The following is a 14,264-nucleotide window of genomic DNA, read 5'->3' as shown; positions in this document are numbered from 1 at the left end:
GATGAACTTCTAGGGGTGGGCCTGGCATATAGAAAGTCCAAGGGCCGATTGGCCCCGCTAGGTTATCGCAGAAATCTGAAATACATTCTTTAAATCCTAGAAGGATTTCGGATAAAGAGCCCCTAAAACACTTTATGGTTCTCCATAACTCTGAAAGCGTCATATTAGAGTCGATGTTTTCACAGATGTACTTTATTCTTTTTAATCTAAAACGTCAAATGACGCGTTGCCAACTTTTCCACTTCTTCTTATTTCCCTACAATCATCCACTCAACTACCTACAGGGTGCACACGACACCCCTATGAAAAGTCCTCATCAAAATTTCACTTAAATGTCCACAATCTTATTCAACAATAAACGGCTTAAGTATGTATATCTGAGGCAAGGTACAATTCAACTTAAATGCTTTATTATGGCAACTAAATCACATCATATTTTTGTAAAAGCTGTAAAGTACTTGTTTGTATCTTGTGAATAACATTTCTGTATTTTCTATGAATTGGAGGATCGCTAAGGTGGTTCCTATTAGTAAAAATGGAAATGAATGTAGTTTTAGACCTATATCTATAGTTCCTATATTATCTAAGATCGTTGAACATGTTATGAAAACACAAATGCTAGAATATTTAGTTAGCAGCAATTTTATTAATTCCTATATTATGGATAGGAATGATTTGGCTGTTTTAGTTGCGCTTTATTTGTCTAAAGTGTTTGATCGTGTAAGTCATTTAATATTAATACAAAAATTGTGTACCCTTCAAACATTTCGAAGACAAAACCTTTGCGCATCACCCCAGACGCCACGTCAGAAACACTTCTGGACGATTGTCAGACGAGAACGCACATTTTACAAAAACAAAATATATTTATTTCGAATTTTCGTCTTCTAGAAATATACTTTTAAGTTACTTCCGGATAATAGTTAGAAGAGTGCATCCATTTTTCTTAATCAAAAAAATATGACTATTGCGTTTTTTCATCAGAAAGTATACCTTTCAGTGATTTCTGGATGATAGTTAGGAGAGAACACACATATTACACTAACAAAATACATTGTTTCCTAATTTTTATATTCTTGGTTTGTATGTATATAACACTTCTGGAAGATAGTTTGAAGAGTGTACACATTACTATTGCATTTTAATCATCTGGAAGTCTAAATTGTAGTCACTTCTGGACGATTGACAGACGAAAGCACACATTTTACAAAAACAAAATACATTGATTTCGAGTTTTCGCCGTCTGAAAGTATACTTTTAGGTTACTTCCGGATGATAGTAAGATGAGTACGAAAACAAAAAAATATAAATAATCCATTTTTTAGCGTGAACGTGAAAAAAATAAAAATAAATAATGCAGAAATTTGGCTAAGTTCAGTGATGTTTTATGTTTTGTCCAGTCATGTTCAATTTTATCATTGTAAAACTTAAATGAGTTATTGAATTTAATATTCATAGAAAAATAGTGTATTTAATATATTGTGAATATCAAAGTAAATTAATAAAGTAGCGACACGAGTTGTTGTACAACAAACGTCTACAAAAACCACATGCAATTTTGTTTTGTTCGAAATACTCACTTGTCAAAATTTGTTTACAAAAATGAACCAATAATTAATGGAAAATATGGCATTATTGTTGTACTTTCCAAAAATAAGTTGTTATTTATATTAAAAGTCACAGAGTTTTCTTTATTTTTTAAAATTTAGAACATTTTTAAAAATATTATACACTTAAAATACACTTTTTCACATTAAATACAACAAATTACTTAGAAATTTTTACAAAAGCAAGCATTAAAATGAAAACAAATATGGCAACATAAACATTTTTGACAAGTAAGTCCACAAATAGCAAGTTTAAAAAAAATAGTCAGCTGTTCAAATGAGTCTACTTTATAAATTTACTTTGGTGAATATTAAGCAATAAGAAACAATATGACAGTGTTGTATTAAAAGTCAACTGTTAAAAAACATTTAAGAAGGTTTTGTTAATTGGTGAAGTTTATTAAATATATACCAAAAAGTAATTATCTTCAAGTATTATATAAATAGAATTAAAAAGTAAGTTGTCATATTTTACATTAAAATACTATTTTAGGAATAAGTTAACAACTCTAAACGGCTTCCATTTCCATTATTTTTAAACGAAGTCTAGTATGTTTAATTAAAAATATTTTTATATTAAATAAAATTCGTCTCCCTCTTAATTGGCTTAGGAGTTATAAGTATTTTAAGACTTTTTCAAGTTGTACCTTTCGGCTTTCATTTGATGAACATTGCATTTTTAACCTATTTAGATTTATTTGAGTTAAATCTTAACTTTCAATATTTTTTAATCTATTTGCGCGTTTAGGTTCAGTTTCTAGATTACGTATTATCACTTTGAGCTAAAATTTTATTTGTATTTCATTATCGTAACAAAAAAATACATTAATGTGCTGTTTCTAGATACCGAGCGAGTAGTTTGAGCACAAATTTTACTTATATTTTGTTATTGTAACAAAAACAAAATACAAGTAAAATTTTGACTCAAACTACTCACACGTTATCTAAAAACAACATATAAAATTTTACTTAAAGTATTTAAACGTTAGCTGGAATCATTATATTAAAATTAATACTACTGTTTTACACATAAATAATTTTTTGACTTGGGTCAGGTCACTTGACACGAAATTGCCCATATAATATATTTAATATTAAAATCAAATATTTTAAAAACCACCTTTTTGAAATACAGTTTTATTAATTTTCATATAGCTTTGGATTTAATTATTCTAATTATAGGTACTTTTTAGTTATTAACACCAGCTCTTTCAATAACCTTTATATGATACTAATATTCTTAAGTTTTTGAAAGTGTATAACTGCTTAATTAGAAAAGAGCAAACAAAAAATAGTATTGCAGTATTAGACCTGGTCCACACTAGGAAACTTATGTTGAGAAACTTTTTCTTCATTCTCTTTTGAAGTTTTCTTAATGTCCCCACATAGAAACTTTTGTTTCAGAAACTACGTATTAATTGCATTGATTTGTCGTTGAAGGATTAATGCGTTCCAATTTGATGGATTGATCATAAAATTTATGAACAACTACAAAAATATTTTAGGGTCCAACATTTTATAATTTTTGGAAGTATACCAGCCAACAGTTGGAATATCAATACAGATTTCCTGCAAATTATTATAATTATTATTATTATAAGGTAATAATTCTAAATTTTTGATACATATGTATGTACATTAGACATCATATTACATAACAGCAAATATTGTGAGGGGGTTAAAACTCATTCACAATTTTTGAGTGAGTCGGTCTAATGTATGTACATATATTACTTTTTTAGATTAGTTGTTGCGGACGGACATGTCGATAAACCAAACCCCCCCCCCCAATTATCGACGTCTCTGTAGTAGAAAAAAAATTTTCGTGGGGGTCCCCTTAAGGAAACAGTTTCTAGGGGGGGAATCTCAACAGATTTTAATAATTTTGCCCTTGTCCGCCCCTAGAGTTTCTTTAAATTTAGCAATATTGGGAAAGAGGCCATTTGAGTATGGGTAGAGCCAATGGGAACATGTAAATTCAGCCCATAAAATTTAACCCCACCTCTTTCCGGCTCTAGATGTGATGAGCCACTTTCTCTCATGGGATGGCCAATCCCGGTGACTCATCGGCGGCAGGAATGACGCTTAAGTGACCGAGCCTCACCACAATCATTCCCGGACTCTACTGAAAAGAAAAAAAAAAGAACATTAGTAATTTGCCAAAATAACTTTAGGAACGATACTTTGCCATACTTTATACCAATCCGGACTGTGATAAGATAATCCTGAAAAGAAAGAAATAATGGAAATGAATTGAAATGTTTAATATTAATAAAAAAATAAACAAAATAAATTCTTTGAGAAAAATGTACTTACCATGCTGACTGAAACTATGTTTATGTTTTATGTTTATGTTTTTTTGTGTTTTGGTCTGTTATTGTATGAGTAAAACAAATGAAAAGAAATTGAGGGTTGCCAGATGAGTGAATGTTCAACATGTAAAACACTATGGGAAGAGAACATAGTAAAAGTATTTATGAATGGGACCGAAAAGTTTGTTAGTTTTTTTTTAAACAATGTTTAGATTCAAGATTTATACAAAACTGGAAACATTTAAAATTTAGAAAAGGATGAATATAGGAGATATATTAAAAAAAGAAGAAAATAGTCAATAGAAGGGCAAAAATATATCTATTAATTTGGAAGATAATGTTTAATGGAAATTCAAGGTATAAATAGGGAGTTCAGCTCGTCCATTTTGAAGAAAACAAGACTTTAATCCGCATAGAGCAAGATAATTTTTAATAATTGAAATTTATTACATTAAATGTTCAATGTTTTAATAAAGTGAACATTTCAAAGAAACTAAAATTAATTTTTTTGTAACGGTGAAACAAATTTGAACTGTTCGTGATACAAAGTGTTTTGGATAAATTAGAAAATTTATAAAAATATATTAAGGTACAGAAAAGATATATAGAACAAATATAATAGTTCGTTACAAAAATGTTTGTTTTTTGCGGTTAAGGTTGTTCGGTACAAGAGACGCAAAAAACTGGGAAAGGTACTGGGGCGAGAATCCTTGCAATTATAGCTATATTGCCACTGGTCTCCTACTTGAGCAAGGCAAGGCATTCGGAGACCAAATATTTTTTTCTGGATTAAGTCTTCTAGCAAGAAAGGAGTGAATCAACTGTTACCATTACGTCAACTCCTACCAGGTAACCTAATTAAGTATACATATAATTCCCAGCGACCGAAAAATCATTCTCTATTGGATTTATATGATAATAATTGTGTTCCTTAACCTTAATTTTTTCCCATACGGATATCTTGTGGTACAAAAACAGGAAGGAAATAAATAGCTTCATAGATAAAAAAAAGAAACGTTTTAGATAAGTTATTGTTAAATTAGGAATAGAATTTTGTCTTTTGAAGGACATATTTGTAAGTTAAATATTGAAATTCATTAAATACCAAACGTTATTTTTTTAAATTTTTTGTTTTGGAAGGTGTTAGCTCATCGCATAGATCTGGTCGATTCTTTCAATTATACTAGGCAATTTTTTTGTGATAGCCAATATTATAATCAACTTAAGAGAGCTCTTTTAGGCTGAGAAGTTAATAAAAATAAGCGGAAACGGGAAGACGGTTAATCATTTTATATACCTGCTAAGTGTGTTGAGGTAATACCAGTGAACATTATTAGTTCATTAGAAAATCAAAAAATTTTTTTTTGGACTTGGTATTTTATGAAAAAAAAAATTAATTATTTGTTTTGTACTAGATTGTTAGCATTTGTTAGAGTAATACTTGCGATAATAATAATTATAATAATAAATATGTATTGAGAATTAAGCGAAAATATGCAGGGCTAAATTTAATTTTTTTTAGAGTGAGTGGTTAAAGGTAATTGGTGGTGTGGAGCGAAGATGGGGTCATCACGACAAAGCGTGGATAGGAGAATGACCATGGAAGGGAAATGGCCAAGGAGACTACAGCAAACTCCTCTATTCGGTGTATTCTGTTCGGTGATTAGAAGGAGAGAAATTTGTAGAAAAATTTATTGGTACAGTCCGGGTTCATGATGAAGGGAGGTACTCACACCGTGAGTAAGGGTTGTGCATTATGCTAGTCGGTACGAGATTCGTCATGACTCATTGAAGGACATGTAACATAGTTGTTAAATCTATTATTTTTTCTACTATTTTAATTTCAATTATTTTAATAAAAACTATAAAATTTCATTTTATTTAGATTTATTTTTATAGATTTTATCTTGGTGAGTATACAAATAGAAGAAGAGAAAACACATTTTCTAGATGAAGAGAATACTCATCTTCTATGTGATTGACTTCTTGAAAGCTTGAAGAAATTCTGGTTCTACCCGTATCATCAACGTTGATATCATTGATTTTATTGTGTCCAAAAATTCCATTCAGGTGCATATCCCTATTTCGTTATAAAAAAATTTACCGTACGATAAAACAAATATTAAACTTATTGCAGTTTTTAAATTAAATAGACGTACTTACATAGGGATTTGCAACCGGACCTAAATTTGCATGCACTATTTATTCTCTCATTTGAAGGGATATGTTAAAAAATATCGTTTTTAATGTTTCATAGTTATTTTTAATAATTAAAAAAAATTATTTTTTCCAACACATGTCAAACAAAAATCAGTCTACAAGAGGCGCCATTCAACTAGTATTTACTAGTACTAGTATTTATCTAACCCAATATGTACTAGTGTCTGTAGTTTTAGTAATAGTACTAGTGGCATTAAGACAATTATCGCTTAATTTCCTGCAGGGTATATATATGTACATAAATGTTTAAAGTAAAAAAGAGATCACATAAAATATAAAATAAAGCACAATCTGTATTTTTCAAATAAATGTCTGAATATAGCATATTTATTAATTCAGGTAGAGTTAATATCAAAACAATTTTATTTAGGTGCTTATTTTGTAAATCACCTGCGTTAAACGCATCACCTACACATCACCAGCAAAGGTGAACGCGGCGCTAGAAATATTTAATTTTGTAAATCACTACGTCATTGCGTTGGGTGGTTACGTTCATCACTTGAATTATCATTGCATTACGTTTTTATGGTTTCCAACATTTATGTAATTAATAACTATTTTAAGAATTTTCTTTAAACGTTTAGTTTATTGTTATTCAGCAACCCTTACAATTGTCAAATAATTAAAAAAATATTTAAATACCCATATAAAAAACCGTTTAAACTATATAATATTTTGGAATTGGTAAGTAATTAAAATTTCAGATATCTCCAAATCTAATTTCTATTCCTCTTACAAGATATGCTTAGTGCAGTTTTTAACCAATCATCATCATCGGAAGATGAAGACCGTTTCCAGGAAATGAACTTTACGAAGCGCAAAATTCGTTTCGGGAATGATTTTATGGATATGCCAAACAATGAGTAAGGAAACGTACATATTATAAATTGAATGTTATTAATAATGTTTATAACTTGCAGATTTAAACAAAATTTCAGAATGAGCAAGGAAACGTTTAGGTTTATCCTAAATGAAATTTCTCCTCATATGAAAACAAATTTTAGAAGTACTGCAATAAGTAACCAAATCAAATTGGCAACAGCATTGCGCTTTCTCGCTACTGGCGGTTACCAAAAAGGGATAGGAAACGAGTTTATGTCATCACTATCTCAAGCAAAAGTTTGTTTTGTCATAGACGAATATTTGGGTATAATGGAGCAATATTTATGCAGCAAATGGGTAAAATTTAATATTAGTCCTGACGAGGAAATGTTAATAAAACAAAAATTTTATGGAAAATTTAATATGCCGGGAGTTATTGGATGTGTGGACGGCACACACATAAAAATAATGGCCCCCAGAGAGGAAATAAGACACCTTTACTACAACCGCAAAGGTTATTACAGCCTCAATGCTATGAAGGTAAGGATATAATTAAATTTGAAATTTCTAAAACTATAATCGAATAATTTTTGCAGATTTGTGATCTATCTATCTATCTATCTATCTATCTATCTATCTATCTATCTATCTATCTATCTATAGGGGACGGAGGATATCAGTGTTTACCGTATTTACTCACTCCATACAGAAACCCTTCAACAGATGCTCAAATTAAATTTAATACCACATTAACGAAAGCCCGCAATTGTATCGAGAGGTGTTACTGTGTATTAAAAAACCGCTTCAGATGTCTTATTGGAGAACGGGGATTACATTATAGCCCAGAGAAAGCTAAAACCATTATTAATGTGTGCTGCGTTTTACACAATATATGCATATTTTTTAAAAACGATTGGCCACCAATGGAAGAAGTAGAACAAAATGAAAGTAATATTGTGTCTCTGCAAAATGATATTTCGGTTTCTGCCGCAGCTGAAAGCATAAGAAATGAAGTAGCAAATATCTTGTAATTTATAATACATTGTTATGAATTTTTATTTATTTTAATAAAATAACATTTAAATTGAAATGAGTTAAATAATGCTTTGTGTTTCAATTAAAGTAGATAATTTATTTACTGCTGGTATTAAGTTTTCTATAGCATCAGTGAGCTTTTCCAAAGTTTCAGTGTTTTTTTTCCACTAATTTTGTCATTTTTGATTTTTCGCTCTTTGAAGTACGACTACGTTTTCCCAATAATTTTGGTTGTTTAATCTCTATCTGTGGTATTTCGGAGTCAATGCACACATTTTCTTTATTGTCAGAAGGTATATCCAATCCTAAAATTTTACCAGTTGGGTTTGCCGCAACATTAATATTTACTATACTGTCGACAGCTTGCTCAATTGGTGAGAGTTCAACCTCCTGATAGGGACCTCCACCTGTTTGACAAATGCTAATTTTATTTAAAGATAACTTCTTCTTTGTCCTTCCTCTTAGATCTGTCCAAACCTGTCAATTTATTATAAAATAACAACCAATTCAGATTTATAAGGTATGGTTATTTATATGTAGTTAAAATAAAATGTAAAAATGTTTCCATTCACCTTTCTCCACTCCGACATTTTTCTTATTGGTGGTCCGATGCCATTAAGACCTTTACAAATTTCCTCCCATCGCCTTTCCACATCAGCTCTGCTACTTCCATACGCTGCAGTTCCTCTTGCCAATTCCACGTCCTTTTCCATTGCATCCGTCAATAATTTGAATTTTTCTGCCGTTGTAGATTTTTTAGCCCTGTAATATAACGCAAATAATAAATGTTCCAAAAATAAGTGTACGTAAATTATACAGATATATACTTACATTTTCAGATTATTATTAATTATTTTTAAAATTTATTTTTTTGTAAAAAATTAACACCAAACGCCTGAATAATTTAGGTGTTAGGTTTGAAGTTTCGAGTGACATTTTTTTCAAGTGATACGTTTTACAAAATTTAAATTTCTATTCCTTTTCTTTAAAATAACGTAACCATAAGTGCTTCTAACGCAAACAATCACCTGTCATATTAATGTGTTTTACAAAATACAAAATTAACAAACGCAGAGTGAAGTGAGGAGTAGTGATTTAGGAAATTAGGCCCTTAGTTTTAAATAAACTTTTGAGTAATGGATCATTTTCGAAGAATTTCGTAATTTTGTTCTATTTAAATTGACTTGGCTAAAAATTCTTTCGACGTTTGCAGATAAATGGGGCAAAGTCATTATTATACCCTACACCACTTTAGTGGGGAGGGTATACCTTAAAGTATACCAAAGCTATGTCAGTCCATGTAAACCTTGTAATCAAACTACAGACGGCAATTTTGAAGATAAATCAATGAAATTTGGTACATGGTTAAGATCGGTCCATTCATCCCCCATCAAAATTTTACTTAAATATCCACATTTATATTAAACAATAAATGGCTTAAGTATATATGAGGCAAGGTACAATTCAACTTAAATGCTTTATTGTGAAATCTAAATCACATTTTATTCGTATACAGGTGTAGGGCATTATATGGCGGCCTCGACCGATTTTAACTTCTTAATTGTATTTTGAATGAATTTTGTCACATTAGGAAAAACCGATAAAGAATTTTTTATTTCAGACATTTTTTTCCAAAAACTACATAAATTAATTTCAGTATGAGCAAATAACGTTTTGAAATCTGAAATTTTAATTCTCGGAATTCAGAATTTAAAGTTTGCTTATCACTTTCATCAATATAATGATGATATTCTTTAAGAGCGGGGTTTTCAATCAAATGCCAATTAATAATCAGATTAGTTAATCTAAAAATAAATTGATTCTGATGTTAAGGCTCAGTTAGTCTCTACGTTCCGTTCCGTGATGAATCAGCTGATTCGTACTTGGCTTACGAAAACCTGTGTAAGTCGTTAGTTTGGCCGTAACGTTGAAGTTGCGTTGCGGATGAACCTGTAGAAAATAGAATTCAATCCGCAACGTTAAGTGACAGCTATAAATAGCTGACATAAAATACAAAAAAGATGTAAACATGAAAAAAACAGTGATGTTAATGTTTTAAAAATAATGTACATCCAAAAAATTTTAATTATTACGATTAATTGAAATAATTTAAAATTAAACATTAAAATTAATGTACTTCTTATATTAGTAAATATTTATACAAAAAATTATACTAAATGCTATGAAGTTAAAAAAAAAAACGTGAAAACTATAAAGTAAGAGAGATAAAACTCTGAAATATGTCAAAGAAAATATCAAAGTTGACATTACTTTCAACATAAATGCCATAGAAAAAAAGAAAAGACCAAGAAAGAAATTAAAAAAATCGTGTTTCGTGTTTTTACTTTTTATAATTATATTAATTTCAAAATTCATTTTTATTTGTTTATTTATTTTAATATAAGCGCAAAATCTATATACATTTGTAAACATTTGGAAAAAACAACTCTAGCTTTAGACACAAAGAATGAAAATCAACTCTGGTTTTTTACTCAACAAATCAGAGTTGCTTTTTTTGCTTATTCTTAAAAACAGCTGCTACATTCTTACGTATAAACTAACTACACATAAACAGTCAACGGAACGTCACAGAACGGAAACATTACGGAACTTTCAAACTAACTGAGCCTTTTATTCCCTTTGATGTTTTTGAGCATAACAGAAATACAAAACAACAGAAAACGTCCCTGTTTGTTTTTTAAAAAAGAAGAAGACAATTGTAAATATAATATGAAAATTAATTAAAACTTAAATTTAAAACAAAAAAATATATTGTAAAGTTTTAATGTTTATTTTAATAAAAATTGTATTAATTTCTTTTTGGCATCAACTGTTTACACTTTTGCATTTTTTTCTCAAGTTTAAACCACCTCCATTCGGCACTTAAACTAGTAGTGGAGTACTCAAAAACAACTTTCGACGATTAATTTTAATTTAATCCCTAATTCTTCACCTAAATATTAGCCCTAAGTATTCCATAAAATGAATTACTACTAGTATTATTAGGATTGATAATACTTAAACTCTTTACATCAGTGTTGCGCGTTCATATTGTTCTAATTACGAAGATTTTCGGCAATTCACACGTACACAACCCGATCATAAATAAAACTCATTACAAGAGCGTAAAAATTGCAAAAATTTTTAAAAACAACAACAATATTTTCAAACAAGAGAATATCTTGCAAAAAACTCGTACACTCCAAAAACTTTTCGGGAATGCATAATATTAAAAATACATAAAAACAATATTTTTAATACTTTTTTTAAACATTTTACATTGAAAGCTTTAATCGTTGTATAGAAATAAACATTTTTCTGTTCTTTGAATATGTTTTATCTGTAAAATTTACAATTTTACTTCTCATAAAATTTGATCATAGCAAGCGTAACTAGAAAATATTTTTTCTAAGTGTTTTTTAGTATTTTCTTACCACTACAATAACAGTTTCTCTTTCTGCGCTTGGCTGCTTTACATCGAACCTTCTTAAAATTTTGTACACAATTCAATATAAAAACAAGTAAGATTTCTATATTCGGATGTGCCGAATCTTATATACCCTTCACCAAGTATGTTTTAAAAACAGTTTTTATTTATTTTGTATCTCTGCACACATGTCACACATAACATACACACAAACAAATAAAAACTCTAGCAGAAAGAAATATTAACCGTTGTACTACCACCGTCAAACTGTATTACCACCATCAAACAAATATGAGCTGTATTATCAACATATTACTGCTTTATCTCCTTCTTGTTGTTTTTTATTTATAATTTGTTGACAGTCGTAATTCAGGTCTGAGTTGGGGAACAACTCTCGCGTCATCGCGATTATTTCTTAAACGCGTTCAGGCTTGTGTTTGTTGTCTGGCTTTCGACAGTTTTGCGTCTCGCTCGCACTGGTGTAATGTATTACTTCATATAACTGTTCAAAGTTATATGTTGTCTACATTAACCTCGAGCTTTCGTATTACCTCAAGTGAGGTTATGTTTTATTGGTGGAGACCATAGAATACTCAAACGTTTTTAACTGGTGGAGACCATAAAATACTCACGATATAACCTGGTGGAGACCATAAAATACTCACGATATAACCTGGTGGAGACCATTTAAACTCAAATATATACTGGTGGAGACCATTAATACTTTTGATGAAATCAAGTCCGGATGCTCCAACTTCCTATATGAAGGTATAGGTCGGTTGGTGGGGTTTTCTCTGGACAAACGTGTGATAACCTGGCAATATGAGTGCTTGATGCACCGCCATCCTAATCAAAACCCAAAAAAAAAAAAATAATTTGTTGAGGAAATTTTCAGAGGTAGTATCAAATTTTTACCCATATCTCGGTTATTTATGGACCGATTTTGCTGATTTTCAATAGGAAACTTCTCGAAAGCACGTCTGGCAGAATTATTGAAGATTTGGATCTCGAAGATATCTGGAGTCTTCAGAAAATTGATTTCAACAGACAGACAGACGGACATGGCTTAATCGACTCCGCTATCTATAAGGATCCAGAATATATATACTTTGTAGGGTCGGAAAATTATATTATAGAAATTACAAACGGAATGACAAACTTATATATACCCTTCTCACGAAGGGGAAGGGTATAACAAGTAGGAAAGTAGAGTCGGGCATGGTCGACCATATAAGGCCCTACACATGAGTATATTTTTAAAATTTTTATTTTTCAAAAGAAACTTTTATGTTGAATTTTACCTTAATTCCAAAGTATATGATGTTTGTAACATACAAAAATATTCGTCCTATACCCACCTTAAAGCATACCAATCGGCTTAGAATAGTTTTTTGATTCGAAAAAGGCTTCTGAGCTCCTAATTATATTAAATATGCAGGTTATCGATAAAATGCGTCACAACTTAGTTTTATAGAAGTCTTGATGACCCTGCCACATTTCATAAAGATCGGGCCCCATTTGACCCTAGCTCCCATACAAAGTCCCTCTTCAGAAAATTAATTGAATGTACAAAATTAACTTACAAACACAAATATCGCGATGAAATAAATAAAGTCACAAAATTTTATCGGGCTTGGTCCATATTTCTCTTTTAGAAAATTAGATTTTCATCCATAAATTCGTATCGGAACAATGTAGTATTGAAGATAAATGATTTGTTATGAAAAATAAATCACATTTAATATTCATAACTGGTGTAGGGTATCATATGGTTGGGCACGCCCGACTATACTTTCTTTTTTGTTTGAATGGGGGTTTGTATTGGGGATAGGGTCAAATAAGGGTCGATCATTAAGAAAATCTGCAGTGTCATTTATACTTATATAAAACCTAATTGTGCCCATTTACATGGACAGCCAGCCGGTCAGACCGACATGTCTTAATTGGACCAATTTTTTGTGTGGTACAAACATCAACCCTCCCCACTATAATTATATAATTAATATAATTATCAACAATGAATAAAACATCACTATCACATAGTTTTGATTTTGATAAAATATCTTTGGCATATACACCCAATTAACTTGATTATGTTTTAAAAAATTGTTTGGGACTTTATAATTAATTAAATGCATTTGATCACTTTTTAACAGATCATATTTTATAAAATTATTAATGATTGTTTTAAAAAGCCTTTTCATTTTTAGGTGCATGTTGTGGATGTCTGAATTTTCACTTTGAAATGAACGATTTATGTTATATCAAATAACATATCAAATTTGTTGACATAAAGGGTAAATTTAAGTCAACAAATTTCTCTACTCGGAAGCTTGTTTTGTTATTCTTCTCATTTATACAACAACAAATCAAAATAATTAATAGCTTTGTTCCAGAACTTTTCTGGCTAAAGAGAATTAATGAATTTTCTCTTCGTACTTGTAAAAAGTAGGGGAACAGAAAAAACAGAATTTCTCTTTCAATATATAAAAAATTTCAAACATTTTTTGTTTTCAATGTACTTTTCAAACAAATAATTTATTTGACAATTTTTTTTCCATTTGCCAGGAAAAAATGTTCTGGTAAAAACCTGCAAGTTCTGGCAAAGAGAAAATATTTTTATTTGCTCAAATTTGTTCACTTTTACAATTTCTGGTACAAACATACAAACTTGACAAATAGTTTCTGAAACAAAAGACATTAAGGAAACTTCAAAAGAGAATTAAGAAAAAGTTTCTCAACAAAAGTTTCCTTTTTTTGTGAAATACATAAAAATAAAAGTAAATAAGATCGTACTTCTTGATTACTTCGTTTTGTACATTTTCTTAAAATGTTATAGGT

At 29.9% G+C, this 14,264-nt stretch overlaps 2 protein-coding genes across 2 annotated transcripts; one reads left to right on the top strand and one right to left on the bottom strand.

Moving 5' to 3' along the window:
* The first annotated feature begins 6,719 nt into the window (after positions 1–6,719).
* LOC124420926 (putative nuclease HARBI1) lies at positions 6,720–8,063 on the top strand. The gene is made up of 4 exons (XM_046955386.1): positions 6,720–7,002; positions 7,060–7,501; positions 7,558–7,561; positions 7,625–8,063. The coding sequence occupies exons 1-4, from the start codon at positions 6,881–6,883 to the stop codon at positions 7,990–7,992; spliced, it is 936 nt and encodes a 311-aa protein (XP_046811342.1). The 5' UTR covers positions 6,720–6,880; the 3' UTR covers positions 7,993–8,063.
* Positions 7,999–9,266, bottom strand: LOC124419626. Its single transcript, XM_046949821.1, has 3 exons — positions 8,828–9,266; positions 8,569–8,758; positions 7,999–8,473 (listed from the first exon to the last, which is right to left on the bottom strand). Coding segments are annotated over exons 1-3 (519 nt in total). The 5' UTR covers positions 8,830–9,266; the 3' UTR covers positions 7,999–8,146.
* Positions 9,267–14,264: the final 4,998 nt, after the last annotated feature.

The sequence above is a fragment of the Lucilia cuprina genome, chromosome 2, assembly GCF_022045245.1.
Source record: "Lucilia cuprina isolate Lc7/37 chromosome 2, ASM2204524v1, whole genome shotgun sequence".
Taxonomy (NCBI): domain Eukaryota; kingdom Metazoa; phylum Arthropoda; class Insecta; order Diptera; family Calliphoridae; genus Lucilia; species Lucilia cuprina.
The sequence above is the reverse complement of the archived record's forward strand: the minus strand, read 5'-3'. Positions and strand labels throughout refer to the sequence as shown.